We start from the raw sequence: 27,125 nt of genomic DNA, 5'->3' as shown, positions 1-27,125 counted from the left end.
TAACCCACGCTGCAGCGACACTGGGCATCGCGTGATTCTTGGTGGGTTGTTTTGGCTGCCTCCCCTCGCTTTGCAATATTAGTCCGGTTTCCAGCTCGGCTAACGGTCAGGGGAAGGATGGCCTGGATGGGAAGGTGACAAAGCAATGCAGAAGTCCATTTTCAATTCATCAAGTCTCCTCTCTCCAGATTCAGGGGGCCCTTGTCTCCTGTATTTCATTGGTTCAGCTGGCCCCCACCTCCCCTCTTTTTTCCCCCCTCAGCCTGGTTTTAATCTAAACCAAGAGTAGGACATAAAACAACGTGATGTGCTTGAGGTAAGTCACTCCAGAGCAGTGGCAATGCAAGTTTCTGCATATCCTCTCAACAGAATTCTCCCTCCACAACAGCATGCAAGTGTGAAAATCTTGCCGGCACATCTGCAAACCTGTGCATAAGTGTGGATGTAAATAAACCCAAGCGTAGCCGAAGAGGTGCAAAAGTCCATTGCATATGTGTCCACATGTATAAGCCTGTGTGCACAAGAGTGCATAACCTGGGTGCATGCTTGCACCCATCGTGTATAGCTAACATGCATGCATATGCATATATAACCATGTATGCAAATGCACACATGAACATCAGTTTGCATGCATGTGAATAAGGGGGAGGATTATCACATTTCCTCTTTAGATGAGGAGCTAGACTGGCATGTTAATTTCTACAGGTGGTGTTAGATTTTGAAGGCATTTTCTCCTTAAGAGCTGAAATGTATTTATAAATGACTGAAAGAAAACCAATACTCCTACACTTGAGGGAGGCTCTGACTAACCTCTGGAAAAATTTAGTTACAGACAAATGATGCCTGCATGATACATATGGCCAGTACTTGGCACTTGGCCGTCCTTAACCACTCACACCCAAGACCTGACCTATTTACTCTTGGGCAGTCTGATTCCAAATCCTGCTCCAAGGTCCCTGGATTTTGTATGACTGATGCAACAGACTGGGGACCATGCAGTGACAATTTACATTACAAAATAGGGGTGGTGGTTAATGAATTAAAAATGAAAATTAGTAACATTTCGTATAGTACACCTGTACTAGTGATTTTAATAGTCAGCTCTATAAATACATTGAATCCCCACATTTACATTGTTTCCACATTCCATGGATTTTTCTGTGGACAACACAAAACTGTAGCAAAGAAATTGTCAGTAGCAAGAGCTGGAGTTTTGGGCAACTTTTGGGAAGGCATTTTAGAGATATTAAATAAACACAGGAGTGGGGTGTTACTACTAAAATGATTGGCCATGAAATAGTCAACTTTGACACTTAAATGGCCATTGTTGGGTTCAGTGTAAACATCCTATTGAGACAAGTGGGGTAGTTCACAGCTCTCAGACCTATTGTTTCAGGCTGGCTGCAGACTCAGGAAGAAAACACTGAGCCAAGTTTGCACTTCATTCATGCTTTTAAGATTTTCTTCACAACTTTAGGGCCTACAAATTCAGTTGTGATAAAATGAAAGCTCATTTTATGAAACCTGAGTGGCTACCACTCCCACCTATATAGATCCCAAGGCCAAAAGGGGCCATTGCGATAATCTAATCTGACCTTTTGTATAATGCAGGCCAGAGAACTGCCCCAAAATAATTCCTACAGCAGATCTTGTAGAACAACATCCAATCTTGATTTTAAAATTGTCATTGATGGAGAATCCACACCCCCCCTTGGTAATAATTTACCCCTAATTCCAGTGGGAATTTGTGTAGTTTCAACTTCCAACCACTGGCTTGTGCTATACCTTCTTCCACTAGATTAAACAGCCCATTATTAAATATTTGTTCCCCCTGTAGGTACTTACAGACTGTAATCAAATCACCCCTTAACTTTCTCTTTGTTAAGCAAAGTAGATTGAGCTGCTTGAGTATAATTATAAAGTATGTTTTCTAATCCTTTAATCATTCTCATGGCTCCTCTTTGAACCCTCTCCAATTTAGAAGTGTCTTTCTGGAATAGCAGACACCAGAACTCATTAACAATATTTCAAGCAGCAGTTCTGCCAGTGCCAAACAGAGGTAAAATAACCTCTCTAATCCTACCCAAGATTCCCCTGTTCATGCATCCAATGATCACATTAGCACTTTTAGCAACAGTGCCACAGTGGGAGCTCCTGTTCAGCTGATTATCCACCACGAACCCCAAATCTTTTTGAGTCACTGCTTCCCAAAATAAAGTCCCTTCTTCAGTAGGTATGGCCTACACTTTGTCCCTAGGATGTATACATTTAGCCACATTAAAACACATATTGTTTGCTTGGGCCCAGTTTACGACATGATCCAGATGGCTGTCTCTCGGTGACCTGTCCTCATTATTTACCACTCCTCCAATTTTTGCATCATCTGCAAACTTTATCAGTGACAATTTTATGTTTCCTTCCAGGTCACTGATAAAAATATTAAAAGGTATAGGGCCAAAAACTGATTCTTAGAGAACACCACTAGAAACACACCTGCTTGATGAGGATTCCTCATTTACAATTCCATTTTGAGACCTATCAGTTAGGCAGCCTTTAATCCATTTAATGTGTGCCCTGTTTATCTTGTTCTAGTTTTTACAGAAGTGCCATTAGTTATTCTCCAACGTTATTACCTGCACTGCAATAGGTTTTATCACCTAGTGTTTTACAACTACACTTCTGTCTTTAGACTGCCTCTGGGACTGGCAGCTCCTCGTTATTTATTTGTACTAGAGTGGCATCTAGAAGCCCTTATTGAGATCAGGGCTCCAGTGTGCAGACACCGTACAAACCCAGTGCAAACAATCCCCACTCTAAAGCGTGTTTACAATCTAAACAGACAAGCCAGACAATGGGTGAGAGGAAAGGAAGGATTATCACCCTCTTTTTACCCCTGGGGAAGTGAGACAGAGGTTAAGTGTCTCGTCAGTCACCCAGGGAGTCTGTGACTGAGCTAGAATTAAGCTCACTCTGCATGATTCCTAGACCAGACCTTTAACCATAAAGCCATACTTCTGCTCTCCCACTCCTGTGTGTTCCATACAGCACACGAATGGAACACACCTGCCCCTTTATTTAACTTACCTTGTCTCCATCAGACTACAATTCTGTTGTGAAGAGGAGAAAACTGTAACAACTCAAGTGCTTCTTCCCCACACAGGCTTTTTATGCAGATCAGAACTCTTCCAGCACAGGATCACCTAGTGAGGTTTCATAGATCCTGCCACAGAGAGGTTAATTGTCTAGCATGGCAGCTAGAAAACAAATGGTGACACTACCCCCACATTTAGCCCTTTTCTCCTTCTCTCTGGCAGAATTTTTTCAGGGGTGGAATGGGGAAGAAATGATTTGGTACATTAAAGTCACCACACAGAACTTATCTTAAGGGTGATAGTCATTTCAATGCCCCTAGAGGGCTTGCAGAGCTAGAATCATGGTGCTACTTTCTTGGAGGGATGGATAAGAACTTTGCGTGAAGAGCAGACCAGGGGCAGAGAGAACATTTTGACCTGGCAAAATGATCTTTCTGGGCAGCTCCCTCCCCTTTTAATCTTCTTTTAGTGGGTGCTCTCCAAATTCCATAATCAGGGGTCACCAACTCCTATAGACATAGGCTGGGCCTATGCTACAAAGTTTGCCAGCTTAGCTATGTTGCTTAGGGGTGTGAAAAAATGGCACATCCCTGACCAACAGAGCTATGCCAGCATCCCCCCCTGTAGACATATCTTAGAATCCTTCAGTCGTATAGTTTAGGTCATCTAGAGAGGTGGTTTAACTACACGGTAAGTTAGACGTTTGCAGCTATATGCGGAGTCTCCACTAGGGGACTTTGTTGATACAGATATACAGGGAAGCCCTTGCAGCATAAACTAGCCCAGTGGTTCTCAAACTTTTGTACTGGTGACCCCTTTTACATAGGAAGCCTCTGAGTGTGACCCCCCCTTACAAATTAAAAATATATTTATATTTAATATATTATATATATATATATTTAGTATATTTAACACCATTATAAATGCTGGAGGCAAAGTGGGATTTGGAGTAGAGACTGACAGCTCATGACCCCCTCATGTAGGAACCTTGTGACTCCCTGAAGGGTCCCAACCCCCAGTTTGAGAACCCCTGGACTAGCCAAAAATCTTCTAGTCAAGCCATGGGAGAACAAACAGTTCCCTTCTGGCACAAACATTCAAGAGGTCAGAGGTCGACCACTGCAAAGGCCTGGGGAGATCTCTGCCATCACCATGGGCACAACAGCACAGCTGGGCCAGTGCACTGGATTTCCTACTTTTCTAAACTGTCACACTGTCAGATGTAATATAGCAACCTTCAGTGACCAGTGGAGCAATTCACTCCTGCCATGCCTATCTCAGTACTCCCACTAAAACATCTCCAAATGCGTTCCCCTCCCTGAGGAACTAGGTGCTGGAGAATTCAAGGCCTTCCTCATCCCTCAACAGGACCCATCCCTTTCCTCCCAGCTGGAACTGGGCTTAGTCTACTATCTATTCCACCTGCAATAAAGTGCACACACACATTCGCGCTCTTACAAAGTGATATTTATAAAGATTTACACCAGGGAAGTTACCAATCTCCCCGGTTACCTGTATACAGGCATGTGGCTTTGTATAAAGAACACGAGACACTCAAAGTGGTGCCAGCTTTCTTGAGCAAGGAGGGATGCACAGTCAATGCAGCAGAGCATGGGTGGAAGTGGAGCCCTCCCTCCTCCTATAAACCCTCTGGATGTCATTCACTCCAAACCCAACTCTTCCATTTCTGTCAGGGAAGACACTAGCTTTCCTCTGCTCCCACGGGAAGAGGAAATTCCAGGGAATGGGGGACCTATGCAGAAAAGGCAGGTCCAGGCTTGATTCTCAGCCCCCCAACAGAGACTGTAACAGACATGCAATTACAGTGAAAAATGATTGGCCCAGCATTTACTGGCCCCAACCAGGAGAAGAAATAGATGGGCTTGGCTGTACAGCTTGTTGAACAAGAATCCAAACAAGGACCCATCCACAACAAACTGGGCATTCACATCAGGCAGAGATTGTTGCCAAATGCAGAGCCTGGCCCTGCAGATAATTTCCACTTCAGTTTGTCTATTAGTCTTGGTTGCACCCTCTTTTGCCAGTCAGTTTCCGGCGCTGGGACTTGCTGGTTCGTCCAGCACTAGGTTTCTGGGTTTTCTTGTGTTGGTCCTGACCACGTCTGAGCTGCTTTCCCTTGGGCTTCTTCCGGCTGCGTGCGTGCAGCGAGGCAGTGAGTGAAGAGATCCTGTAGAGGAAAGAGAGAGAGAAAGTCTGCGGCTTGGTCTACACTACAGACTTATGTTGATACAACTAACTCCCTGTGCAGACAGCACTATGTTGATGGGAGAGCTTCTCCCGTTGTTAACGCTACCACCTGTGAGGGAGGTGGATTAAGCTCTCCCATTGGCATAGGTAGCATCTTCTCTAAGCACTACAGTGTAGACAAGCCCTGAGACCTAGCTGGGATGGACGGGTGCCTAAACAGAGGGGGATTACAGCCTCTGCCACAAAGGCAGTTTGCCTGCTTGTGGTGATGCATGGCACCGTGCTATTAATATTTGTATTGCACTAGCACCTAGGAGCCCCAATCATGGATCAGGACCCCATTATGCTCGGCCTGTACAAACAGAACAAGAAGATGACCCTTGTGCCAAAGAACTTGCAGTCTAAGTATGCGGAGTAAAGTTTTAATCTCTTTGAAAATGGAGCATAGCCCAGACACTTTAGCATTAAATACCGCCCCGTAAGGCCATCAAAGCAGCTTTGAATCCTGGACACTAGAAAATGTTGAGAATGCCACAGTTTTAAGCTTTAAAGTCACCTGATTGGCAAACCATCTCCTTTTGCAAATCTGTTGAGGAGGGGGTGGGACTCCACCCAGACTGCACCAATACCCTTCTGCTGCTACCAACAGGGATTAACATTACTGAACACTCCTTACCCATCGGTGCAAAACACCCCTCAAACCCAGCTTTGGAGCACCATGGCCCATCTATGCTTGTGTTCTGCAGGTGCCCTCTGCTGGTAGCTGATGAGCATGGCATCAGCTTAACAAAACACAGCAAGCCCAGGATGGACATCAAAACCCTATGTTGTCTCCCCACATGAATACTCCAGATATCTAAGTTAGAGGGTGGTAGAATGCTCTACAATCGTTGGGGGTGGGAGGAGAAAGTCGAGTAGTTTTATACCCACCTCTGAGACAGGAAGGGATCTCCAGACTTCTTGGGCAACGTACTTGTGAATCCACTCGACGTCTCCTTTTCTTCTAATCCACTACCTCCTCCCTAACAAAACATGACATGTCAGTCTGAGCAGCATTAGGTGGTTCCACAGCTTTCTCATTCTGACAACAATTTTGTGAAAGAAAGATCCTCCCATAGACCACCTGTTTCTCCAACTCTTCAAATCCTCCACTGCCTGGTTCCCAATGTCTCAGTAAACCATAAGGAAGGGCTCCACAGACCAATAGGGGACCACTATTCTGTTCCATTCCAAGACCCAACCTGTAATTAAGGTCTAAAGGGACACAGAATTGAGTTTCATGATGAATCAGAGGGTTTCATTTTTGAAAGACATCAGGGTGGATTTCTGGATGGGCAGATGTCCCTGGGGATCTGTAGGATTCCCTCTACCACACAGGGAACCTTTTGTGTCTATGTTACTAGTTCAAATCCATAGGCTCACAGTGATCACAAGAAGAACGAGGAGTACTTGTGGCACCTTAGAGACTAACAAATTTATTTGAGCATAAGCTTTCGTGGGCTAAAACCCACTTCATTGGATGCATGCAGTGGAAAATACAGTAGGATGATATATATACACAGAGAATGTCAAAAAATGGGTGTTGCCATACCAACTGTAACGAGACTAATCAATTAAGGTGGGCTATTAGCAGCAGAAGAAAAAAAAAACTTGTGTAGTGATAATCAGGATGGCCCATTTCCAACAGTTGACAAGAAGGTATGAGTAACAATAGGGAAAAAACAAGGCGTTTCCAACCAATTACTGCCTGAAGGCCCTTGGGAAATGAGTTTGAGGTCTCAGTTCAGTTCTGGGGTTTCCATACACCAAAAAGCCACCACACCTGGAACTAACTGGATTCCTCATTTGCAGTCTCAGCAGAGAGACCAAGGACTAAGTGGGTCACGGAGACAAATTCCCTCTCACCATAGAGATGATCTCTTCAAGAAAGGACTCAAGCCAAGTGGTCAGGCCATGTAGGAAAGTCTGTACACTTGCCAATCATGTCATATCTGCTCTGGGGATACAGCAGCCACCAGGGCTATCAATTCACCACCTTTCACCAACACTAAGTTTCTATGGAATATGAGAACTTAATTTTGGGTGTGAAGCTGCCTCTCAGGAAAGTTTACCGCCCACTCAAGAACCAACAATGCCAACTGACGAAGAGTGTAAAAGTTGCTAGTCTCCTTTCCCATCCTTCCTCTTACTGGGGGCCCCAGTAGATTCAAAGGACTGTCATATTTAGGGAATGTTGGTCCCATCCAACCAGCTTTGGAGATTTTTGAGGCTGAGACAATGGGGACTGGACAGAGACACAGCAGAGAGTCATACCCCAGAAGAGCTGAGTCCTAGCTGGCGTGCTCCTGAGAGGTCCAGGTCACTGACGGTAGTCACTGTTACAGTGTGGTTTGGGTGATCAATGCTCACAGATTCTGTTCGGGATGTCACCAAATGTTCCAACTCATCAGCCTCATCTGCAGAGTCAACAAAACACACCATGCAGGAAAGGTGTGAACAACACAAACACAAAGCAAATGGGCTTCCCAGGCCAAACTCACCCTGACCAGTTCCTGCTCTATATGGGACTGAGAAGCCGGCACTCTGAAGCCACAGAGGCAGAGAGTGGAGTCAATAAGAACAAACATTCTCTCCCTCTATACAGGGGATCTCACATTTTGGCAAAGCCTTACAGATCACCTCCCAATTGCTGCTTTCTATACCTCCCATCCCCACCATATACAGTCTCTGCCTGGAAAGATGGTGGCTGAGGGATTCCTCTCTATAGCCCATCAACACTGCTTCTCAGTCAGACACAGGGGGCAATAAAATCATCGCTGGGCTAAGTGGGCTGCCTCTGCTTTACTCTCAACTCATACCACACCAATGAAGGAGAGATTGGACACGTGTCTCCTAACAGCAGGGGATAAAACTTTAAGGCATCAGGTTGGCCCTCAGTTAAAAACCCCTCCTTGTAGCTTCAGCACCCAGACATTTTGGGGTTTTTTCCACATCAACTGAGTTGTTGGTCATTATAGGGTACAGATCCACCACAGCAGACAACACTCACCTAGGGCCTCTTCTCTCTCTGTCAGCATTTTCAGGTACTCCTTGTGCCGCTAAAAAGGAAACCAGTCAAGTCCAGTCTTACCAGCTGTCACCCATGGCACAATCTCCAAACCCTTGCCCAAAGCATGCCCCCCCGCCCCTTCCTCCACAACTGGGATGCAAAATAAATTTCGAGTGTCAAGTTGTCCTGCATATACAGCACTGGCTAGAGCCAGTGTGAGAAGAGGTGGTGTAATCTTCCTCCATACACAGCTGTGCCAGTGCACATCAATTCTACCCTACTAATGCATCCCATTATTATAGTCCTGGAGCTACCATGCAGCTCTGCTGCTCCATCCAAATGCTGCAGAACTTCCAGCTATTCCATTCCTTCTTCCCCTCTCAGCACCCTGTCTTACCAATCCACCTTACCCATGCCCTGAAACACTCCAGCTATTCCACAACTACTGTATGGCCCCTTGCCACAACATACTACCATGAACTAAACACCTCTAACCAGCGAACCACATAGATCACCTAGGGGAAAGTACCTCCTCTTTCATCTTCCTTTGCTCCTCTTTCAATTTTCGCTTGATCTCCTCCACGGCCACTTTCCGCCTCTCCACTTTCCGCTTGTGGAACCCAGTCAGGAACTCCCTGCAGAGCACACGGGGCAGGTTACAGCTATCCTGCACAGAAGAGAAGCCCTGACCCTTGCAGAAGCCCCTCCCGCCCCCAGAGAGAGGGGTGGGGAATGAGAGGAAGAAAACCAGCTATCTGGCGTGGCCTGCAGCTCTTCACAGAGTAGAGGAGGAGGAGGACCAGCATAGAGCGTTCCCAAAGCTGAGGCCCACAGCCCACCTTTTTCCTACCAGTTCAAGAGGCCCTCCTCACTCAGCATTCAAAGAAAGGGACAGGGAGAGAAGAAACATCCCTAGTGTGGGTATGGGTGTGTGTCTGCTTCCCACGTGGTGGGAGGCACCTCTGCAAGGGGTGCAGTCCAGCTACTCCCCCCCACCCCACCCCACCCACACTTGGGGAGTGGGGAGGCACCTCTGGAGGAAGTGGGGGTCCAGCTGCCTTGTCCCCTGACACGCACACGTGAGGAGGCGACTCTGATGCTGCCCCTCTCACACACGTGGGCACGGCCGGCGGCGTCTCTGCCGTCGGACCCTCCTGACACCGGGCAGCTGCGGCCCATGGAGCCCGGCTCGGAGCCCCGCTCACTCACCGCCGACTGTCCTCATCGAAGATCACCGCCCGCCGGAGCCTCGCGCCGCTACCCCCCTTCTTCTTGCGGCCCATGCCGGCCCCGGCCCGGCAGCGCTGCTCCTTCCGGGGAACAGCCGCCCGCCGGGCTCCTCCCAGCGCAGCCGGGACAAGCTGCGCCCGGCCCCTTCCGCTCGGCGGCTCGCCCGCTGCGTCCCCGCAGCGCCCCCAGCAGATCGGCTCGGTTGCTCCGCTGGCCGGGGAGGGGAGCGTTACAGCCTGAGCTGGCAGGCCGGGGGTGAAGGGATGATCCTTCCCTACGCGCCATCCGGGAAGGATTCGGGCTGGGGCGTGGGAGAGGCCTTGGCCAGGTGGCTCTCAGCTTCAACAAGCGTGACCGACAGTGTGCGCAACGCAAGCCCTAGCTCACTCACCCTTTACACCCTGGCTCAGGTTTGGGCAGGGCTGAGCTCCTCCGGGAGTTTCATACCCGCCTACGCTGTGGCCCTGCTCTCGTGGGGCGCATCTCCCCTTTCTCCCACCCCGCAATGCCTGAGGCCATTCCCAGAACAGTCTCTGTACATTAGTAATAACAATAGCTGGAAGTTCCCAATCCTGGGAGCCTAGGTTGGGGCGGAGCTGGAGAGACAGACTTGTGATTTTTGAATGCTTAGGTTAGCTATTCTGTGGGGGTCCTTCTCTGAGGCACTGACACCTTATCTACTAACAACCAAGGGAATACAGTCAGAATGAATTCACAGCCTCGCTGCCTCTCCTCTAGTTTCCTGATCTGAACTTTATTCTTCTTCAGTTTGCAGCTTTTCTGTACCCACCTCCTGTCAATTACCTGTTCTCTTCTTAGTAGGTCAAATTCTGCCCTCAGTTACAACCATATAACCCCACTGAATAAAATGGCACTGGGTGTACACGAGGGATGAAAGTGGCCCTTTATCTCTGTTCTTTTAACTCACCGAAGGTGTTGCCACTGGGGACTGAGGGCATGTTCTTTACTAGCCTGGAGATGTTCCCCTCAATGTAGTTGTTGGACTAATGCACTGCAGGGCACTAAGAGTGTGAATGCATTTGTCTAGCAACTGCACATAAGGGAGTATATCTGGACTAGCTCCAATATCTTCCCCTCTCTATCGTATTTATTTAGGCCTAGTCTAAAAGACACGGTTACTAAGCTACCTTGCATTGACCTGCCTGTGGAATGTCTCCACTTATTTGGCGCCCACTTACATTAGTGCCTCTCTACGCCAATTTAGTAACACCACCTTCCCAAGCAGTGTAGAGTCAGTTGATGTAAGTAGGTCAACACAGTGTCAATGTAGACACTGTGTTGCTTACATTGACTGGCTTTTGGGAGCCATTCTACAATGCCCCACACTGACAATACAATCGATACAAGCACTCCTGGTGAGGACACACACCACCGACACAAGGAGCTAAGTGTGCACACACAAGTGATTTAATAACTGGGGGGGCTGTATACTGACGTAAGTTAGGTTGAGATAATTTTGTAGTGTAGACATGGCCTTATCTAGCTTATACAGTGCTCATCACCATACTATCAGAGCTCCTGGAAGTAGCGCATCCACTCTTCCCTCTCATAGCTCGGGAGTGGTGTGCCCACTCTTTACAGAAGGGCACAACTTACAAAATGGTTACTTACCATAACGGTTATTGTTTGAGATGATTTGCCTGCAGGGGTCCCACTTGTAGGTGAAATGCAGGCTCCTTGCATGCACAAGCATATGACTTTCTGGAGGGCCCATACTGTCATTCCCTTCTACTGTTTCAAAAATCTATCACAAAACTGAAATACTAGAGAAGAATGTGGATCACTACAGTTACTGTGGTAAATAACTTTTTCTTCAGGCATTGCCTATGTGGATTCTCTTGCAGGCAACTGGTAGAGGGCATTAGGAAATGGTAGGTGTTATTAAGTTAATACCTGTACAGTGCTTTAAACATTTCCATTGCTTATTTTTGTTATTTTATTTCCACTGTACTGCTGAGTTGAGCTGGTGGGAAAAGTTCCAAATTTGCCAATTCAAAATATTTTGCAGAGATGGTGCAATTTCACTGAAGTTCCCATAGAACCCTGCCTGTCAGTTGTTTTCCTCCCACCTTGCCTGTCTGGCTCCTCAGTAGTCCACCTGACGAGCTGCTGGGAACCCCAGGCTTCCAGGGTCCTCGGCTCTGGGCAGCACTTAAAGGACATTGCTCCAGAGATGGGGCTCCATTCCTTTTTATGGAGAATTTTGAAATTTGGAATTAAACCACATTTTGAAATATTAACATCCTCCATGAAACAGAATTACCTTTCTCCACCCAGCTCTAATGCTGAGTGAACCTCTCTACAGTACCCAAGTGGAGAAGGGATAACATTTCTTCCTTTGGCACTATCTTATGCTAGGGATCCCTGAAAGGGATGTGGAAGAGGGATACAGGCAGCATGGAGTGAAATTGGGTAAAGTTTCCCTTTGAAATGATTTTTAAGAACAATTGATCTGAGGTAATACTACTCCATGCAACAAGGAAATAAGAAAGACAGTTGCCAAAGGAGCAGGAGGAGGGGAACAGGTCCACAGAGAAGGCTGGTCCAAGATTCTTGACTGGACTGTCAGATATAAGACCTTGCAGCAGATGACATGGTGTCATAAATACAAAGGGAAGGGTAAACCCCTTTGAAATCCCTCCTGGCCAGGGGAAAGCTCCTCTCACCTGTAAAGGGTTAAGAAGCTAAAGGTAACCTCGCTGGCACCTGACCAAAATGACCAATGAGGAGACAAGATACTTTCAAAAGCTGGGAGGAGGGAGAGAAACAAAGGGTCTGTAGTCTGTCTGTAGTTGTCTTGGCCGGGGACAGAACAGGAATGGAGTCTTAGAACTTTTAGTAAGTAATCTAGCTAGGTATGTGTTAGATTATGATTTCTTTAAATGGCTGAGAAAAGAATTGTGCTGAATAGAATAACTATTTCTGTCTGTGTATCTTTTTTGTAACTTAAGGTTTTGCCTAGAGGGGTTCTCTATGTTTTTGAATCTAATTACCCTGTAAGATATACCATCCTGATTTTACAGGGGGATTTCTTTATTTCTATTTACTTCTATTTTTTTATTAAAAGTCTTCTTGTAAAACACTGAATGCTTTTTCATTGTTCTCAGATCCAAGGGTTTGGGTTTGTGGTCACCTATGCAAATTGGTGAGGCTTTTTATCCAACATTTCCCAGGAAAGGGGGGGTGCAAGTGTTGGGAGGATTGTTCATTGTTCTTAAGATCCAAGGGTCTGGGTCTGTAGTCACCTAGACAAATTGGTGAGGCTTTTTACCAAACCTTGTCCAGGAAGTGGGGTGCAAGGTTTTGGGAAGTATTTTGGGGGGAAGGACGCGTCCAAACAGCTCTTCCCCAGTAACCAGTATTAGTTTGGTGGTGGTAGCAGCCATTCCAAGGATAACGGGGGTAATATTTTGTACCTTGGGGAAGTTTTGACCTAAGCTGGTAAAGATAAGCTTAGGAGGGTTTTCATGCAGGTCCCCACATCTGTACCCTAGAGTTCAGAGTGGGGGAGGAACCGTGACATGGTGGCACAGTGGTGGGATTAACCTGAAATCATTTTGAGATCCAGTTGAGATTTTTTGAACTAGAAATACAGATTTTAAAAAGGAATTTTTAGGAAGTCCAGAAGGCAGCTTTGAAACTGAAAGCAGCTTGGTTTCTCTCTGCTTTGTGGCCAAGCAGAGACAAAAGGGGATTATCTTGTGAATTGCAGGTTTTCTTGCCTGGAGGCAGGGTACTTAACTCCTGCAGGGAAATTCACAGTCTTCCAACCCAGAGGTTTTTTTTTTTTTTTCTTTTCTTCCTAAAAGTAAATAGGGGGTGTGTGCTCTACCCATTTGCCTGGAGACAAAAGTGGCAGGGTTTTTTTTTAGGATTTTGATTTTTTTTTTTTTTGTTTTACAAGGAGCACAGGTTTGAAAAGAAATATTTTTCTTCTTTGGGCTGGGTAAGCAGGTTTCCAAGTAGTTGGAGGTTTTTTGCTTTAATTTGGGCCCAGAGCAGAGACAAGGGAATTGTCTTTTTCTGTAGGCTGACAATCACTATCAGAGAATAGGTATTCTATTCCAGCACAGCAAAATTTTACAGCCAAGTTTTGTTTGTTTATTTCTAAACCTCGGGTGTAAAGTTAGTTAAAAACAGAGAGGTTAGAATGGGCAAATCCTCAGCTCGACTACAGCTGGAATTAGCCAAATTTCAGGCTGAGGAAAAACAAAGGGAACATGAAAGACAGATAGAACTCATGCGGCTGAAGGAGGAGGAGAAGGAAAAAGAGAGGAAGCATGTGGAGGAGATGGAGAGGATAAAGGCCCAGCAGAATATACCAACAAACCCTAGCAATCCTTCTCCAGGTACCACTTCCCATCCCAGAAAGTTCCCCACCTACAAGGCAGGTGATGATACTGAGGCCTTCTTAGAAAACTTCGAAAGGGCCTGCCTTGGGTACAACATCTCTACTGACCAATACATGGTAGAGCTGAGGCCGCAGCTCAGTGGACCCTTAGCTGAGGTGGCAGCTGAAATGCCTAAAGAACACATGAACAAGTATGAACTGTTTAAATCCAAGGCGAGAGTCAGAATGGGGATAACACCCGAGCAGTCTCGTCGGAGGTTCAGAGCCCTAAGGTGGAAACCAGACATGTCATTTACCCGACATGCCTACCACATTGTAAAACATTGGGATGCCTGGATATCAGGAGCAAGTGCTGAATCTCCAGTAAATTTGCCCTTCCTAATGCAAATGGAACAATTCTTAGAGGGTGTTCCTGAGGAAATAGAAAGATACATCCTAGATGGGAAACCCAAAACTGTAATTGAGGCAGGAGAGATTGGAGCCAGATGGGTGGAGGTGGCAGAGAAGAAGAAAACTGGTCGCAGTTGGAGCGGAGACCAGAAGGGACCACCCCAGACCACACCCTATTACCGGGGGCCGCCCAAAGCCCCACCTACCTCCCAAAGAACCCTCCAGACCCCTTATCGTCCCACCACCCCGTTCTCCAGCAACCCTCCTCGCCCCAGTGACCCGTCAGCTGGACGATGTTTTAAGTGTAACGAGCTGGGGCATGTAAAGGCCAACTGCCCCAAGAACCCCAACAGATTACAGTTCATTGCACCGGAATCACACCAGAGGTCCACAGGCCCAGATACCTCCCAGATACCCTTGGAGCGGAGGGAAACTGTGAGTGTGGGTGGGAAGAAGGTCACCGCGTGGAGGGACACCGGAGCACAAGTGTCAGCTATCCATGCTTCCTTAGTGGACCCCAATTTAATCAACCCAGAGATCCAAGTGACGATTCAACCCTTCAAGTCCAACTCTTTCAATTTGCCTACAGCCAAGTTGCCTGTCCAGTACAAGGGCTGGTCAGGAATGTGGACTTTTGCAGTCTATGATGATTATCCCATCCCCATGCTGTTGGGGGAAGACTTGGCCAATCATGTGAAGCAGGCCAAGAGGGTGGGAATGGTCACCCGCAACCAGGCTAAACAAGCCGTGAGGCCTAGCTCTGTTCCGGAAACTTCTATCAGGACCCAGTCAGAGGTGATGGACCTGGACCCCAGGCCAATGTCTGCAACAGCAGTAGTGGATCCAGTCCCAGAGACCCAGACGGAACCAGTCCCAGAACCGGAACCAGCCGAACAACCAACACCAGACCCCGTGTCAGCACTGAATCCAGTACTTGCAACCTCAACACCAGAGGGCCCCACCGAACCTGAACTGGCAGCAGCCGATAACCCTACACAAGAGGCTCAGCCGGAGCCTGAATCCCAACATAGTGCACCAGCGGAGAGCGGTTCACAGTCAACAGAAACAGCTCCATCCCCTATATCGCTTCCAGAGGGACCAAGCCTAGGTCCACAATCCCATGAGGAACTGATGTCTCCAGCATCAAGGGAACAGTTCCAGACCGAACAGGAAGCAGATGAAAGCCTCCAGAGAGCTTGGACGGCGGCACGGAGCAACCCACCGCCTCTCAGCTCTTCTAATCAATCCAGGTTTGTTGTAGAAAGAGGACTTTTATACAAGGAAACTCTTTCTGGGGGACACCAGGAAGACTGGCATCCTCAGAGACAGTTGGTAGTTCCAACTAAATACCGGGCCAAGCTCTTGAGCTTAGCCCATGATCACCCTAGTGGCCATGCTGGGGTGAACAGGACCAAAGACCATTTGGGGGGGTCATTCCACTGGGAGGGAATGGGCAAGGATGTTTCTACCTATGTCCAGTCTTGTGAGGTGTGCCAAAGAGTGGGAAAACCCCAAGACCAGGTCAAAGCTCCTCTCCAGCCACTCCCCATCATTGAAGTTCCATTTCAGCGAGTAGCTGTGGATATTCTGGGTCCTTTTCCGAAAAAGACACCCAGAGGAAAGCAGTACATACTGACTTTCATGGATTTTGCCACCCGATGGCCGGAAGCAGTAGCTCTAAGCAACACCAGGGCTAAAAGTGTGTGCCAGGCACTAGCAGACATTTTTGCCAGGGTAGGTTGGCCCTCCGACATCCTCACAGATGCAGGGACTAATTTCCTGGCAGGAACTATGAAAAACCTTTGGGAAGCTCATGGGGTAAATCACTTGGTTGCCACTCCTTACCATCATCAAACAAATGGCATGGTGGAGAAGTTTAATGGAACTTTGGGGGCCATGATACGTAAATTCGTAAATGAGCACTCCAATGATTGGGACCTAGTATTGCAGCAGTTGCTCTTTGCCTACAGAGCTGTACCACATCCCAGTTTAGGGTTTTCCCCATTTGAACTTGTATATGGCCGTGAGGTTAAGGGGCCATTGCAGTTGGTGAAGCAGCAATGGGAGGGATTTACACCTTCTCCAGGAACTAACATTCTGGACTTTGTAACCAACCTACAAAACACCCTCCGAACTTCTTTAGCCCTTGCTAGAGAAAACTTACAGGATGCTCAAAAAGAGCAAAAAGCCTGGTATGATAAACATGCCAGAGAGCGTTCCTTCAAAGTAGGAGACCAGGTCATGGTCTTAAAGGCGCTCCAGGCCCATAAAATGGAAGCATCGTGGGAAGGGCCATTCGTGGTCCAGGAGCGCCTGGGAGCTGTTAATTATCTCATAGCATTCCCCACCTCCAACCGAAAGCCTAAGGTGTATCATATTAATTCTCTAAAGCCCTTTTATTCCAGAGAATTAAAGGTTTGTCAGTTTACAGCCCAGGGAGGAGACGACGCTGAGTGGCCTGAAGGTGTCTACTACGAAGGGAAATGTGCTGGTGGTGTGGAAGAGGTGAACCTCTCCATGACCCTTGGGCGTATGCAGCGACAGCAGATCCAGGAGCTGTGCACTAGCTACGCGCCAACGTTCTCAGCCACCCCAGGACTGACTGAACGGGCATACCACTCCATTGACACAGGTAATGCTCACCCAATTAGGGTCCAACCTTACCGGGTGTCTCCTCAAGCTAAAACTGCTATAGAACGGGAGATCCAGGATATGTTACAGATGGGTGTAATCCGCCCCTCTGAAAGTGCATGGGCATCTCCAGTGGTTCTAGTTCCCAAACCAGATGGGGAAATACGTTTTTGCGTGGACTACCGTAAGCTAAATGCTGTAACTCGCCCAGACAACTATCCCATGCCACGCACAGATGAACTATTAGAGAAACTGGGAAGGGCCCAGTTCATCTCTACCTTGGACTTAACCAAGGGGTACTGGCAGGTACCGCTAGATGAATCTGCCAAGGAAAGGTCAGCCTTCATCACACATCTCGGGCTGTATGAATTTAATGTACTCCCTTTCGGGCTGCGAAATGCACCCGCCACTTTCCAAAGACTTGTAGATGGTCTCCTAGCGGGATTAGGAGAATATGAAGTCGCCTACCTTGACGATGTGGCCATATTTTCGGATTCCTGGGCAGACCACCTGGAACATCTACAAAAAGTCCTTGAGCGCATAAGGGAGGCAGGACTAACTGTTAAGGCTAAGAAGTGTCAAATAGGCCTAAACAGAGTGACTTACCTTGGACACCAGGTGGGTCAAGGAACTATCAGCCCCCTACAGGCCAAAGTGGATGCTATCCAAAAGTGGCCTGTCCCAAAGTCAAAGAAACAGGTTCAATCCTTCTTAGGCTTGGCCGGTTATTACAGATGATTTGTACCGCACTACAGCCAAATCGCTGCCCCACTGACAGACCTAACCAAAAAGAAACAGCCAAATGCTGTTCAGTGGACCGGAAAGTGTCAGAAGGCCTTTAACAAGCTTAAAGCGACACTCATGTCTGACCCTGTACTAAGGGTCCCAGACTTTGACAAACCGTTCCTAGTAACCACAGATGCATCCGAGCGTGGTGTGGGAGCAGTTTTAATGCAGAAAGGACCTGATCAAGAATTCCACCCTGTAGTGTTTCTCAGCAAAAAACTGTCTGAGAGGGAAAGCAACTGGTCAGTCACTGAAAAAGAATGTTATGCCATTGTCTACGCTCTGGAAAAGCTACGCCCATATGTTTGGGGACGGCGTTTCCACCTGCAAACCGACCATGCTGCACTAAAGTGGCTTCACACTGTCAAAGAAACTAACAAAAAACTTCTTCGGTGGAGTTTAGCTCTCCAAGATTTTGATTTCGACATCCAACACATCTCAGGAGCTTCTAACAAAGTGGCTGATGCACTCTCCCGTGAAAGTTTCCCAGAATCAACTGGTTAAAATCGTCCTTGAGATGTGGAAAATATTGTTAGTCTTTATGTACTTGGTAGTATATTTAGAGATGCATGTGTCTTATTAACTCTGTTTTCCTAGAGCTCCAGGAAGAAATCCCAGCCAGTGTTTCACCCTAGCTGAGATTTGGGGGGCGTGTCATAAATACAAAGGGAAGGGTAAACCCCTTTGAAATCCCTCCTGGCCAGGGGAAAGCTCCTCTCACCTGTAAAGGGTTAAGAAGCTAAAGGTAACCTCGCTGGCACCTGACCAAAATGACCAATGAGGAGACAAGATACTTTCAAAAGCTGGGAGGAGGGAGAGAAACAAAGGGTCTGTAGTCTGTCTGTAGTCGTCTTGGCCGGGGACAGAACAGGAATGGAGTCTTAGAACTTTTAGTAAGTAATCTAGCTAGGTATGTGTTAGATTATGATTTCTTTAAATGGCTGAGAAAAGAATTGTGCTGAATAGAATAACTATTTCTGTCTGTGTATCTTTTTTGTAACTTAAGGTTTTGCCTAGAGGGGTTCTCTATGTTTTTGAATCTAATTACCCTGTAAGATATACCATTGTAGCCAGACAGCCAGCCCCCCCCCTCTCAGACCAGCATTGCTGGAAACACAGGAGGAAGCAGGAACAGGGCACTTAACATATATTCCAGCACAGCCTTTGAAGCTGTGAAAGCACAGGTGTGCTGCTACAATGTGCCTCTGGGAACAGATACAACGATTAAACTCACAGCAGGCAGAGGCCCTGTGACAGACATGGCTCTTAGCCCCTACTAAATAGCGTGATGCACACACACCAACATCCTAGTTGGGAAAATATTTACCCTGATAAAAGAAATGTCCAGTCGTCGACACTTATTGTTTCTCTCCTTTGCAAGTGTAAACTACTCTTGCGAAAGCTGGCGTCACCCCGACAGACCAGCCTCAATTTGGCATAAGAAAGGAGAAAGAGAATAAAGGAGTACAGAGGTATAAGTAGGGGACCTACAGCACCATGATTTTTGAGTGCTTTTCACTATCTATCTGCTGGTCAGATAAGTGACAGCCTCCCAAGGCTTCTGCAGCTAAGAGGGTCCCTACGCCTTGTCCCTTATTCGTCTTTCCGCGGAATTGAGTGACCGATCCTGGCTTGGCACCGCTGGAATCGAGAGATGCAAGGAGGGTAAGAAGCACCCACACCTGATCTCCTATCTTTAGTGTACACATATTTTGAAATAGAGCTCTATACTTTGTTTTCTTTCTTTGGGATTGTGGCTTCAGTTTTGTAACTTGTTTGTGTGTATAACATCTCTACATTTAAATAAGTAGGCACTAGCAATTTTGTAACCACATGATTAGAATCTAGCTTAATAAATTTTGGTAACCATTTATGCATAAGCCTGACTTGTTTTCTCTGGTTTACTGTAAAGCAGCCAACACAATTAAAGAACCTCAGCCGTTTTGGCTCTAAAGCCTGGCCATTAGGTGAGAGTACTAAGAGCCTAGCGTTGAGTTGTGCCGCCTCCACGGGGCAAACTCTTGGGGCACCTGTCAGTCAATCCTGGCTGCCCGCTGCGAAGGAGCTCTGAGCTCTAGCAGTTAAAGTCACGGGTGTGGAGAGGCTCTTAGTGCTGCCATTGGGGCACCTGTCAGTCAGTATTGACTGCCCGCTGCGAAGGAGCTCTGAGCTCTAGCAGTTAAAGTCACGGGTGGTTAGGACCTTGGGGCATCCGTCAGCCTAGCCCAGGCTGCCCGCCGCGAAGGGACAGTGCGTCCTAGCGGTTAAAGTCACGGATGGTATAAACGGGCATAGCTGGCACCTCACCAAACATCCTTGGCCGTCGGCTAACAGAAATTGGCGTCACGAACAGGATTGTGATATAGGCTGCACTACAGTAACACAATGAAACCAGTCATGATAAACACCACAGAATTCCCTGAGCTAGAGAAAAGTTTGACCCAAGAGGGATGGGGAAACCCTCTGTGGAGCAAAGAACTGCTGGAGAAATATTGGGGAAAACCAGCAGAGATCTGGCAGCATTTCTGTAACTGGAGAACTGCCTGCAAGATGAAGAAAGGGAAAGGAAAAGGTGCTTGTATATGGCTGCTTACTAACGTTTGGCAAGCTGCCTGTAAGGATTATAATGGTCTGGCAATAGAATTTAATAGGCTGCAACAGGAAAGGGACACACTGCGCAAGGAATGCCAGAATTTAGATACCAGAGTAAGAACACTGAATAGGGATATGGAACATCTTCAGAAAAGATTACTTCCCTTAATTGAGAAAGAAGGGATAGAACGAAGGGAAAAGCTGGAGACTAAAACACGCAGTATCAACCGGGCTAAAGTTGAGACTGCTCTCTGGCTAGACCCTGAGGAATGGGATGGAGACATTTGGGATTCAGCAAATGAGTCCCCCTCCTCTGAGGAGGAAGGTCCCTCTGTAAAATTAAGACCAGCTATCACACATCACAAATCAGAAGAACATGAGGAAAATTTGAGTGGAGCAGAGCTGGATGAAGAAGGGGATGACAATTATCCATCCACCTCTTCAAAAACAAAGAAGGGAGGTAAAAAGGGAAAAGGGAGTAAAGCTCCAACACACTTTACCAAAATTACCACCCGCCAATATACTCCCATGGAGTTAAAAACAATCCAGGGAGATTTTGCTAAAAAGCCTGAGGAAGGTATAATAGAGTGGCTGGTCCGCCTCTGGGACACTGGGGGTGGATATATACGCCTGACAGCCCAAGAAACTGAGCGCCTTAACTTAGGTGCAGGAATATTCCTGGAACATTCAGAGGGGAACACCCCTAAAACACTTTGGTCTCTGGCTTGTCGATGGGCAAGAGGTATTTACCCAGCAGACCGAGATGAACCCACAGTAATGCACTGGACCAACATAGATGAGGTAAAAACAGCTCTATTAACTGTGGCTGTTATTAGCATGCTTGGCCAAAACCCTCAAGAGTTAGCCTATGAAAGCCCATGGGAGGGTCAGGTAGATGTAGATGATCTCAGACCCCTGCTTAAGGGAGTTCCGAGTAACCACAGGGCTATGGCACTGTCCCTTAGATCAGAAGCTGCAGCACATAACAGTACCTTTCGGGCACTGCTAAACCTTCTGGTGTCATACTTTAGAGAATTCGGAGACATCAGAGCACTGACAGGCAAAGCTAAGATGCGTTCCCTTCAGGGAAACAAGGGGGCACCATCTAAAGGACATAAAAACAAGCGAGAGCCAACCCAGGAGGAAAAGGAGCTTAGAGCCAAGTTGTGGAGACAATGTCTGGCTTTAGGTTATCCCAGAGATGTGATAAATGGACTGCCCACAGAGCGGCTAAAATTATTCACCACCTTTAGAAGAGCTGACTGGGAGACAACTCATGCTACTCCCAGTGCACCTCTGCAGCTCTCTCCTCTTTCCCCACCTGCAGACACCCGGTATACTCCATTGCTGCAGCAACTGCAAGAGTTACCAGAGCAGGGAAACTAGCTTGCGGGGGTCAATCTCCTCTCCTAATAAACCAGCTTAAATCCAAAGAGGAGAAAACAACAGCAAAAGACCCCCGGATACATGTAACTGTAAATGACAAACACATTATTCCTTTCTTAATGGACACAGGGGCTCAAAGGTCCATGATTAAGCGAGAAAGTTTTCAGGGCTTGCCACCTACTGGCCGAAAGCAAGTACTTGTTACAGGGGTAAATGGCAGTACCATAACTTACCCATTAGTTAAGATAAAACTGGATATCCCATTGCAACCCCACCATCAGCCCCGAAAATATGAGGTGATTTTGGGCAATGCCAACATACTGGGCATGGACATTTTAAGAGGAAAGAAGGGAAGGATTAATGGGGAAAGATGGGCTTTTGGAGTCAGTTCTGTTCCTCATGCCACCCACCTGGAAGAGGAAAGCCCTCCCCACTATTCTGTAAACTTACTTAGCAGCGCGCCTGCTCTCCCGCCCTCAACAGTAACAAACATAAAGCAGTATAATGTCCCAGCTGAGGCCATAAGCCCTGTTACTGACCTGATCAAAGATTTGGAACAGCGAGGAATTTTAATTCGTACCCACTCTCGCTTTAATTCTCCTGTGTGGCCCATCAAGAAACCAAATGGCAAATGGAGACTCACTATAGACTATAGGAAGCTAAACAGTAACACTGGACCATTAACTGCAGCAGTCCCTAGCATAACAGATATTGTAAACACCATACAAACCTGGGATAAACCCTGGCTAGCAGTATTGGATGTAAAGGACATGTTCTTCATGGTCCCTTTGCAACCAGCTGACCAGGAAAGATTTGCTTTTACTTGGAAAGGTGTACAATACACTTTTACCCGAATGCCACAAGGGTTTAAACACTCACCCACTATTTGCCATGGGGCACTGGCAAAGGTCCTAGATGACCTTATACTGCCACACAATGTACAAACTGTGCAATACATTGATGACATCTTAATAGGTGGGAAAACCCCAGAAGAGGTACAGGAGGCTATGAATCAAATCAAAGGAGCACTAGAAGCCCTTAATTTAGAGTTACCAGCTGAGAAATGCCAAGGTCCCTCCCAAGAGATAAAATTCTTAGGTACTGTATGGATGGGAGGTAGGAGGTCTGTGCCTAATGACACTGTGCAAGAGCTAAATCAGGCACCCTCCCCTGAAAGTAAAGATCAATTGAGACAGATTTTGGGAACCCTGGGGTTTTGGAGAAAACATGTACCTGGCTTTGCCATTATAGCCAGACCATTGTACAATTTGTTAAAGAAAAGTGCTGCCTGGGAATGGGCTCCTGCCCATGAGGAAGCCCTCAGACAACTGATAGGGGAGATACACACCTATCAGGCTCTGGGTCCCATACATCCTGAAGCCCCATTCCATTTGTACCTAACTGTGGGAGCCACTGGAATGTCTTATGCTCTCTGGCAAGAAAGTGACACTGCTCCCAGACGACCAATTCAGTTTGGTTCCAAGTCATGGCAAGGGTCACAGGCTAACTACACGCCTTATGAGAAGGTGCTTCTGGCAGCTTACACAGCCTTGAGAGAAACTGAGGAATTAACTCAGGATAAGGACATCACAATTCACACTCCTCTTCCAATCATTAAACCTATATTGGAAGGGAAAGAGTTACCACCTGGTGTAGCACAAAAGATGACTATCCAAAGATGGGCACTTTACATACACCACAGGGTAGGGAGTGCAGACACTGCACAAAACCCCACTATGATTCAGGAATCCCTATGGAAAGTAGGAATGCCTGATGAATACCGCCTACCACCACAGCAGTCTCCCATTAAGGATGCTGCCCCATTTGATCCTTCTAAGCCTGAGGGAGTATGGTTCACTGATGGCAGTGCCAGGCTGGTAAAAGGAAAATGGAAGGGAAAAGCTGCAGCAGTGCCTGCAGACACCTCTGCAGCACCCCTAACTGCTGAAATTGATGGGTCAGCACAACTTGCAGAATTAGCTGCAATTAAACTGGCCTGTGAAGCAGGAGCCACCGCAGTATATACGGACTCCTATGCGGTATGGGCAGGTGCCACTCAGTGGATCACTAACTGGAAAAATAACCACTGGGAAATAGGAGGTAAACCAGTCTGGGGACTGGAATACTGGAAGTGGTTATATCAGCATGCCCTGCAACAACCCCTGTCTATAGGACATGTCTCAGCTCATCAGAGGAATAATACCCCAGCTGCACAGTTAAACAATTTAGCCGATGCAGCTGCCCAGCTCTTTACCACACAAGTAGAATGGGAACGCTTATATTCATGGTTACATGATAATTTAGGACACACAGGAAGTGATGAGTTAGTGCGGCAAGCACATATCAGGGGGTGGCCTATCACCCACAGACAGGCTAGAGACCTGGTACAAGCCTGCACTATTTGTGCTGAGACTAGAAAACATATAGTAGAAGGACAAAGGTTTGCCAGGCTAAGAGATGGAAAAACACTATGGGCAACCTGGCAGGTCGACTATGTCGGACCACTGCCCACTACAAGGCAGAGGTGGAAATACATCTTGACTGGAGTAGAAATTGTTTCAGGGATTGGTTTTGCATATCCAACCCGATTGGCAACGGGGTTGTCCACAGTTATGGGACTAAACCGCTTAACAGCAATTGTCCCAATGCCTCAAGAAATCCAATCAGATAATGGTTCGCATTTTAAGAATAAACTTGTAAGGGAATGGACCCTTAACCATGGAGTCCAATGGACCTTCCACCTTCCATATCGACCTCAATCTAATGGCATGGTCGAGCGATGGAATGGGTTGCTAAAGAATCACTTGAAGCCTACTGATGGCACATGGGGAGACAGACTGGACGAAGTGGTGCAGAGATTAAACAACAGACAGACTCCTACAGGAAGTCCAATCAGCAGGGGATTCTTCCCTACAGGGAAAGCTATCTCCCCTGCCAGAACACCACTGCACAGTTCCAAGTATGCTCCCGGAGATACTGTTGTGATTAAACACCCAGCCCTGGGAACCTTTACCTGCGTTTTGCATGCCTATAAAGAGAAAGGTGTATGGAGTGCCTTAAATGCTGATAAAAGGCTAATAACCATTACAGAGGCTTGGATCGCATCCAAGACCGGCTGACCATGTGATTTATTGCAGGAATGGTCCCATGGTTCCGAGCAACCTGCCAGCTAACCTGTCAGCAAAATGGATCATGCAGCAGACCTGTTTGATCACTAGAGACTACTATGGACTGTTGATATATTTGCCATTACTTATAATAGCAGGTGTAATTTTTGCTTTTGGTTTTAAAATAAGTTTTTTAGCTAGAACACGACCCACCAGAGATATGTTCCTGCAAGCCCTCATGATCCTTCTGTTGGCTCCAGTCACCTTGGCAATACCAGAACATCCTCTTCGGGGAGCAATCCAAACCATCGCCTCAGCTGCTGGTGCTACAAATTGCTGGATGTGCACCTTGCTGGATTCAACCAATGGACTGGGAATTGAATTGGTACCACTACATGCAGTGGCTGAGAATGGACAAACCTCATGGATGCAATGGTTAGCTCAACACTTGGGATTCTCCCTCTCCCCGTTTTACATTCGGTTGTGAATACTGTTTTAACCATTTTAATTATTGTAATTGTTTTTTGTGTAACTTTATGTATTATGAAGCGTTTGATTCAAACTGCTCTGTCCTCCACGCAAATCAGATACCTAGAGCTAAAAAGGGATCCTAACCAATTCCGCGAACCCTCATCCTCTAATTTGGTTGTTGGGTATTTCTAGATTTCCCCAAGGAGGGCAAGAGGTGCTGGCATCACCGCCACCTTGCAATCTGGGATGTAGTGTGGTGCATCAGGGGGTGGAATGTAGCCAGACAGCCAGCCCCCCCCCTCTCAGACCAGCATTGCTGGAAACACAGGAGGAAGCAGGAACAGGGCACTTAACATATATTCCAGCACAGCCTTTGAAGCTGTGAAAGCACAGGTGTGCTGCTACAATGTGCCTCTGGGAACAGATACAACGATTAAACTCACAGCAGGCAGAGGCCCTGTGACAGACATGGCTCTTAGCCCCTACTAAATAGCGTGATGCACACACACCAACATCCTAGTTGGGAAAATATTTACCCTGATAAAAGAAATGTCCAGTCGTCGACACTTATTGTTTCTCTCCTTTGCAAGTGTAAACTACTCTTGCGAAAGCTGGCGTCACCCCGACAGACCAGCCTCAATTTGGCATAAGAAAGGAGAAAGAGAATAAAGGAGTACAGAGGTATAAGTAGGGGACCTACAGCACCATGATTTTTGAGTGCTTTTCACTATCTATCTGCTGGTCAGATAAGTGACAGCCTCCCAAGGCTTCTGCAGCTAAGAGGGTCCCTACGCCTTGTCCCTTATTCGTCTTTCCGCGGAATTGAGTGACCGATCCTGGCTTGGCACCGCTGGAATCGAGAGATGCAAGGAGGGTAAGAAGCACCCACACCTGATCTCCTATCTTTAGTGTACACATATTTTGAAATAGAGCTCTATACTTTGTTTTCTTTCTTTGGGATTGTGGCTTCAGTTTTGTAACTTGTTTGTGTGTATAACATCTCTACATTTAAATAAGTAGGCACTAGCAATTTTGTAACCACATGATTAGAATCTAGCTTAATAAATTTTGGTAACCATTTATGCATAAGCCTGACTTGTTTTCTCTGGTTTACTGTAAAGCAGCCAACACAATTAAAGAACCTCAGCCGTTTTGGCTCTAAAGCCTGGCCATTAGGTGAGAGTACTAAGAGCCTAGCGTTGAGTTGTGCCGCCTCCACGGGGCAAACTCTTGGGGCACCTGTCAGTCAATCCTGGCTGCCCGCTGCGAAGGAGCTCTGAGCTCTAGCAGTTAAAGTCACGGGTGTGGAGAGGCTCTTAGTGCTGCCATTGGGGCACCTGTCAGTCAGTATTGACTGCCCGCTGCGAAGGAGCTCTGAGCTCTAGCAGTTAAAGTCACGGGTGGTTAGGACCTTGGGGCATCCGTCAGCCTAGCCCAGGCTGCCCGCCGCGAAGGGACAGTGCGTCCTAGCGGTTAAAGTCACGGATGGTATAAACGGGCATAGCTGGCACCTCACCAAACATCCTTGGCCGTCGGCTAACAACCATCCTGATTTTACAGGGGGGATTTCTTTATTTCTATTTACTTCTATTTTTTTATTAAAAGTCTTCTTGTAAAACACTGAATGCTTTTTCATTGTTCTCAGATCCAAGGGTTTGGGTTTGTGGTCACCTATGCAAATTGGTGAGGCTTTTTATCCAACATTTCCCAGGAAAGGGGGGGTGCAAGTGTTGGGAGGATTGTTCATTGTTCTTAAGATCCAAGGGTCTGGGTCTGTAGTCACCTAGACAAATTGGTGAGGCTTTTTACCA

General features: G+C 47.0%; 1 protein-coding gene and 1 long non-coding RNA gene across 2 annotated transcripts; one reads left to right on the top strand and one right to left on the bottom strand.

Annotated features, from left to right (window-relative positions):
* Positions 1–4,544: 4,544 nt before the first annotated feature.
* NOL12 (nucleolar protein 12) lies at positions 4,545–9,714 on the bottom strand. Its single transcript, XM_084629489.1, has 6 exons — positions 9,559–9,714; positions 8,879–8,984; positions 8,350–8,398; positions 7,614–7,756; positions 6,231–6,322; positions 4,545–5,280 (listed from the first exon to the last, which is right to left on the bottom strand). Exons 1-6 carry the CDS (start codon positions 9,630–9,632, stop codon positions 5,109–5,111), a joined length of 636 nt encoding a protein of 211 aa, XP_084485615.1. The 5' UTR covers positions 9,633–9,714; the 3' UTR covers positions 4,545–5,108.
* A 9,109-nt stretch (positions 9,715–18,823) lies between these two features.
* On the top strand, positions 18,824–26,392 carry LOC311526547. The gene is made up of 2 exons (XR_014713047.1): positions 18,824–19,423; positions 24,874–26,392. It is a non-coding gene; the product is annotated as an uncharacterized lncRNA (long non-coding RNA).
* Positions 26,393–27,125: the final 733 nt, after the last annotated feature.

The sequence above is a fragment of the Lepidochelys olivacea genome, assembly GCF_965140295.1.
Source record: "Lepidochelys olivacea isolate rLepOli2 genome assembly, chromosome: 1".
NCBI lineage: Eukaryota > Metazoa > Chordata > Testudines > Cheloniidae > Lepidochelys > Lepidochelys olivacea.
The sequence above is the reverse complement of the archived record's forward strand: the minus strand, read 5'-3'. Positions and strand labels throughout refer to the sequence as shown.